Source organism: Sander lucioperca, chromosome 14 (assembly GCF_008315115.2).
Source record: "Sander lucioperca isolate FBNREF2018 chromosome 14, SLUC_FBN_1.2, whole genome shotgun sequence".
Taxonomy (NCBI): Eukaryota; Metazoa; Chordata; class Actinopteri; order Perciformes; family Percidae; genus Sander; species Sander lucioperca.
The window spans coordinates 19661992-19668301 of NC_050186.1; the positions used below are offsets into that span (position 1 = coordinate 19661992).

Below are 6310 nucleotides of genomic sequence, written 5' to 3' on the forward strand. Positions count from 1 at the left end.
AGAGAAAATAAAAATCAAGTACTGCAAAGTCAAGATACGTTGTAGAATATAGAATAGAAAAAATTACAATAGAAGTATGAAAACTACTGTGGGCAAAAAGAAACAATAGAGCATATTATGGTATATTGTCAAAAAGTATGAGAAAGAAAGAAGACATTTGATTCAAAACCTCACAAAGATAAAAGTACTGTGTGATCTAATAGATATTTGTCAAAAGAACTCAAGAAATGAGTGTTATTGAGTAGCCTACTATTTCAGTATCTTAGACATTACATTACATTACTTGTCATTTAGCTGACGCTTTTATCCAAAGCGACTTACAATTGCTATATACGTCAGAGGCCGCACGCCTCTGGAGCAACTAGAAACGAATATAATTGAGAAGATGAGTTTAGTTATTTATATATTTTTTTGCGTTATTATTTTAGGCTATTTTATTTGAATATTGTAGATATTAGTTATTTCTGATCCACACACACGGAAATGCACCAACCGTTGTTTGCCAACTTCCAATAAACCTCAAAAAAGAAAGAAGAAAAAGAAGACAAAAACATCATTTTATCTCACAGAACACAGGAGTTGCTGATCTACCGCTGCCTCGATCGGTTAGTTTTTTTGTGTTATTTAAATTAAGACACTTGTGCAGTCTGTGTTGATTTTAGCATATGCACCCCTAAAGTGAGAAATCCTTCTATTTGTAATTATTTATATATGTTCAAGCAATGGATGCAATTTGGTCAAGAGGACTTTCAGACAAGAGTATAAATGATGACATCACTGATGACATCACTGATGACATTATTGATTTTCAGCAGTTTTTTATTGAAGGACCTTCAGTGAGACATTCAGACTGTGGTGGACATTTGTGATAAAACAAGGAGTATCTTAATTTTAAAACAGTTTCCGGAGATGGTTTCGATACAGAAAGTGATGGATAAACAGATGGTCTAGAACTTTCTGATTTCAGCAGTGTTTACATGTTATCACTAAACATGGAGACTACAGGCGTAAACCAGCTCTTCAGCTCCTTCCACTTCTCCTCCAGGGTGGATCGCAGGTCTTCAGCGGTTTTCTCAAACTGCTCCTTCATGTCTTCAGCTTTGTTCAGAATCTTGTCCATCACGTTCTCCACCTGCGACTTCAGCAGATCATTCAGGGTTGTGATCTTTGCCTGGGCGTTGTCACGCACATGAGCAAAATAAGGGTCTAAACGTGTCTTCATGTCCTCCATGTTGTTTGAGGTGCGGGATTGAAGCTCCTCAAAGAAGTCAGCAACAACTCTGAGAGAAGCACAGAACAGTTGTGACTGAGTGAAGAATAAGACTCAAAAACATCTGATTTATCACATAGCTTCAGCATGTTGTAAAGAAAGTGTTATTATATGTTGTACAACTGCAGTGTTGGAAAAAGAATTCAGATTTTTGTACTTAAATGTACCACTACAGTAGTAGTTAATAAAAAAAAAATGTATTACAGTGTCAAAAATACTTATAAGGAAAAGTCCTACAGTCTAAAATCATACTTAAACAGAATGGAAGTATGTGTATGTATATAATAAGAATAAAAAACAGTCAGTCTTTAAGATATTTAGTATACAAACATACAAATGATCCGAATCAACCACCAAAAAAAACAATCCACTGCTTTTTGGGAACATATATTAAAACATGCAATTAAAAAGTGAATATGTATTAAAACAGATAAGCAAACAAGTGTTTGAGGAATAATTTAAAAAACAAAATAAAACAATTAAAAGTTTGGTTGGTAAATGTTAGAGAAACTATCTGAGCCTCTTACTGGACAGAGTTTCCCATCAGCCTCTAGTGAACGCCTCCCTGCTTCAGTGGATTTCACTCACCTCTTGATGTCCTGTGTGTCCTTGTTGAGGCGTTTCTTCAGCTTGCGGGTGTAAGCGGAGATCCTGACACTGACGTCATCGGCGTTCAGCTCCATCATGGTCTGCAGCTCCTGGGCGTACTTCTCCATTTGCTCCCGGGCCTGGCTCATGTGATCGCCCAGTCTGTTGAACAGCTCCTGCAGGTCTTTGCCCAGAGTCTCTGCAGCGTCCTGGGTGAAGGGGGCAAGCTTGGTCTGCAGGTCGTCCTTGTACATGGCCAGCTCAGCCATGCTGTCCTGGATTAGGGTGCTGTTGAGGGAGGGGGGGGGGGGGTGAGACAGATACATTTAGGGATTTTTGTGGTGTTTTTGTGAAGTATTTTGGATCCAAAGTGGTCAAGGCCGAGGTCAGAGCAAATCATGGCCTCATTCTAGATGAAACAGGACATAAAATGTCAAAAATAATGCATTGCAAAGTCTCAGCAGAGATGTCGATCAATCTACAGGAGCTCTGTTTGTACTGAGCACTTCCATGTTCAAGAAATCAATGCAAAAATCAAAAGATTTAATAGTGGCTGAAAAGTCCAACTAAGACATCATCAGGAAAGTGGACTTGAGTCTGGAGGGCACTGCATTCAGCAGCTCTTTACATGTCTCACCTCACTGACACATGCTGATTAACCACCTCACTCAGCTGAGGGCAGAATGTGTGTTGTGTAGCCAGACAGAGGTCTAAAAACAACATTGTGGGGGCACCTGGGTAGCTCACCTGGTAGAGTGCCCCCCCCATTTACAGAGGCTTAGTTCTCGACACAGTGGCCGTGTGTTCGGTTCCGACCTGCAGCCCTTTGCTGCATGTCATTCCCCCTCTCTCTCCCCTTTCATGTCTAAGCTGTCCTATACAATAAAGGCCTAAAATGCCACAAAATAAATCTTTAAAAACAACATTGTGTTGATGCTTTCTAACAGTCTGACAAAAACACAAAGGCACAGATGAAATCTGGTTTGTTCCAGTTGCAGTGTTTACCAGCTGGAAGACGTATTTTAGATAATTCCCCTGAGTAAAATACCACAATCTGAAAGTACTCCATCACAAGTAAAAGTCCTGCATTCAAAAACATTACATAAGTAAACAAACTGAAGTATTACCAGCAAAATATACTAAAAGTATCAAAAGTACTCACTGTTTGTGTTTTGTATGTTAATTGATTCCCCTGTTGTGTATGGAGAGAATATAATAAATTCTACCTTGAAATTTGGGGAAGAAATTAACAAAATTAATGTTAATTAATGTTGGAGGCTGCACACTGAGGAAGGCATTAGCTGAGATGTTTGGGCTTGTTACTCTCCTTCTTTACAAAAGAATAAAGATAGTAATCATGCTATCTTTTACTCAGAGTGGGAACTTCTAGTTGCAGATTTTGCTGGTTTTGCAGTGATCCTCTTACTATATTGGATTTACTGTAATTTAAAAAAAATTCCTTGAGCTGGTGGTGCAGATTAAACACTACTAATATTACAAATATGATCTGTAGACAATGTGCAGTCTGTTGAGGCAGGTAGGTGATTTTATTGCACATGATGTAGCCTATTTATTGTGCATAAAATATTAGGTCATAAAAAGTCAAAGATGAAAATAAATTGATTTATTATTTTGATAACTTATCCTAAATTCATCACTGTGACGTAAATGAACTCACTCCAGTTCCCGGCTGATCTGGGAGCTCTTGATGTTCTTCACCACCTCGTCGGCCTTCGTCAAATATTCGTTAAACTTGTCGACCGTGACTTCCCAGGGGTTCTTCTCCTCATCATCAGGCACACTTCTTGCATGGCAGCCTAGGTTTTGAACAGAGACAGACAAACTCAAATATTCACATTTCTTTATGTGAAATAAAAACTATAAATCCATAAAAAGATGGAAGACATTTTGCGTTGGATTGTAGATTAAACATCTGGCTGCAAAATGTAACAAGTGTCCTTTCTCTTCATCTCTGAAGGACAAACACTTTATAAAATCTGGGACCCGTATTTGGACGACATCGACACTAAGGAGGCCCAAAGACCTTTAGAAACCACTAAAGAAACTGTAGGACCTGCAACCAATCAATCAGTCTCTGAAAAACATTTCAGTGAAATGTAATCCTGTCGGTTCCTACAATTTTTGCATTAAATACAGTAATAATATATATATATATATATATATATATATATATATATATATATATATATATATATATATATATATATATATATATGTATATACAGTGCTGCTCATAAGTATTCATACCCATGGTCAAGTTGACTAAAAAGAGGAATAAAAAAATCATCTTTTGGAAATTGATTTTAATGCCTTAATTAAAAAAATGAGGAAAAATCCGACCTTTTAAGGACACCAATTTTTTTGTGAATTAATAATGTATTGTAAATAAATAAATAAATACGTTTTATTTCAGTTAACCTAATAGCTGGTTTGATTTGCATTGATATGGATCTTATCTCAGTTAGCTATTAGGCTAACTGAAATAAAACCATGCCAATCTCTAGGTATGGTGAAGGGTATGTGATGATGTGGGGCTACTTTAATTCCAAAGGCCAAGGGAACTTTATCAGGATGCATAGTATAATAATAATAGTAATAATAACTGGCCTTTAAAAATAAAAATCTGCCTTCCTCTATGGGAATTTAACATAGGGGTATATATAATTATGGCCCCTGTATTTTAAGGAAGAACATTTATTTATTTACAATACATTATTAATTCACAAAACAAATTGGTGTCCTTAAAAGGTCGGATTTTTCCTCATTTTTTTTAATTAAGGCATTAAGATCAATTTCCAAAAGATGATTTTTTTATTCCTTTTTTTAGTCAACTTTAGCATGTACTTATGAGCAACACTGTATATATATATATATATATATATATATATATATATATATACTGCTCACATGTTCAGAGAAAACTTGTGAGTGTTAATAAATATAATAGCTCATTTTGCTTCCTTTACTTATTATTATTATACTTATTAGGCTATTACTATTACTGGGGACCCTGGAGTAGGAGCTAATGGCAGGCTTCTGGAGTGCTGAAGACTTTCAAAATACAAATCTCAATGTGTTTCTTTTTTTGCTTTATTTTCATCCTTCCTTTCTTTCCATATCTGTCTCTCTCTCTTACCTTCTTTCTTTCCCTTCTTTCCCTTGTTCTTTCTTTCTGTCTATCCTCCTTTGCTTCCTTTCTGTTCTTTTACAGCTTTTCATTACAGCGGTTGGCAACTAGAGGAAATACTTTTTGTAGATACTGTTTTTATTTATGTTTACTTGTATAATTTTCTTCTTTTAAATGTACGCATGTCTTCTTCCCTTTCTCTGTTATGTCAAAAAGTCCAATAAAAATAATATATAACAGTAAAAAGATTGAAGAAGTTTCTTACATCAGATTTTTTATGTGTCCCTTAGAAGACATTTTAAACTCACCTGAGAGGACAGCCAGCATAAGGATAACTGCAAACGCCCTCATGATGATATCTGGAAAATCATACAATAAATAGGTTTAATAAATGGGTTAAAATGGTCTCAACACTGACATACAGGTTTTAGTAAATTCAGTCACACATAGGCCTATTTCTTTCTTTAAAACTTAAATGTATAATGCATAATCAACCTGTTTTTTTAATCAAACTCTTTACACATCCAGTTTGAATAAGCACACACTTTTAAACTAATTATTTGACACAGTGACAAACTTGTATCAAAAACTTTAATTCAACCACTACTAGACCAAGCAGCTGTTAAAGAAGCGTAGGAATGGTCTGACACTTACCTCAGTGATCCTGATCTGTGACGTCTGTGTGAGACTGACTGAGCTTGTCACTCAGTATTTATACAGTTTAGATGGCTTTGATTCTATCCAATAAATGTCAGGATTGCCGACCTGCGTCCGAAGTTCCCAGCATGTTGGCATCTTTTATTGCAGTGTGTGTGTGTTATTTTGGCTCCACGTCGCACAATGAAAGTACACCAAGCACCGATCAGAAATTAGAAACATCCCAAATATCTAATCAGAATTCACATGGGGTCAAGGCCTCTGTGGGATAGTTTGATTTCAGTAGCCAACAACTGCTTCGTAAAGTTCCTTAAAGAAAATGCAGTGCAGTTTATGTGCGAAGTAATATCAGTGTGCCATCAGCTCAAAAACAAATCAGAACGTCGCACTGCCCTTTTCTATCAAACCACAATGCTATTGATAACAGCCAAAAAGCCAAAGGTCATTAGCTAATCAGTGCCAAACTGATTTGGTTCATAGTCCTGCTTTAACAACCGCTGCCTGCATTTATACAACTTTTATACAGATTGGGATAATGAAATACTTTATTGCCTGTAAGTGCGGAAATGTACTTTTGGGCCTCAGTGTAAAAAATTATGATTAACATTTTTTTTTTAAACAACGTACAAAACGTACACTTTACAACA

General features: G+C 36.1%; 1 protein-coding gene across 1 annotated transcript; it reads right to left on the reverse strand.

The window, feature by feature from the left end:
- Positions 1-917: 917 nt before the first annotated feature.
- apoea (apolipoprotein Ea) lies at positions 918-5880 on the reverse strand. Its single transcript, XM_031295785.2, has 5 exons — positions 5661-5880; positions 5315-5365; positions 3537-3675; positions 1859-2146; positions 918-1280 (listed from the first exon to the last, which is right to left on the reverse strand). The coding sequence occupies exons 2-5, from the start codon at positions 5355-5357 to the stop codon at positions 974-976; spliced, it is 777 nt and encodes a 258-aa protein (XP_031151645.1). The 5' UTR covers positions 5358-5365; positions 5661-5880; the 3' UTR covers positions 918-973.
- Positions 5881-6310: the final 430 nt, after the last annotated feature.

Excerpts from the sequence above, each read along its gene's own strand:
- apoea (XM_031295785.2), bottom strand. The coding sequence starts at position 5,357 with ATGAGGGCGTTTGCAGTTATCCTTATGCTGGCTGTCCTCTCAG. Across the intron at positions 3,676-5,314 it reads TATGCTGGCTGTCCTCTCAG|GCTGCCATGCAAGAAGTGTG; the intron begins GTGAGTTTAAAA and ends TTCAAAACCTAG. Across the intron at positions 2,147-3,536 it reads CAGATCAGCCGGGAACTGGA|CACCCTAATCCAGGACAGCA; the intron begins GTGAGTTCATTT and ends CTCCCTCAACAG.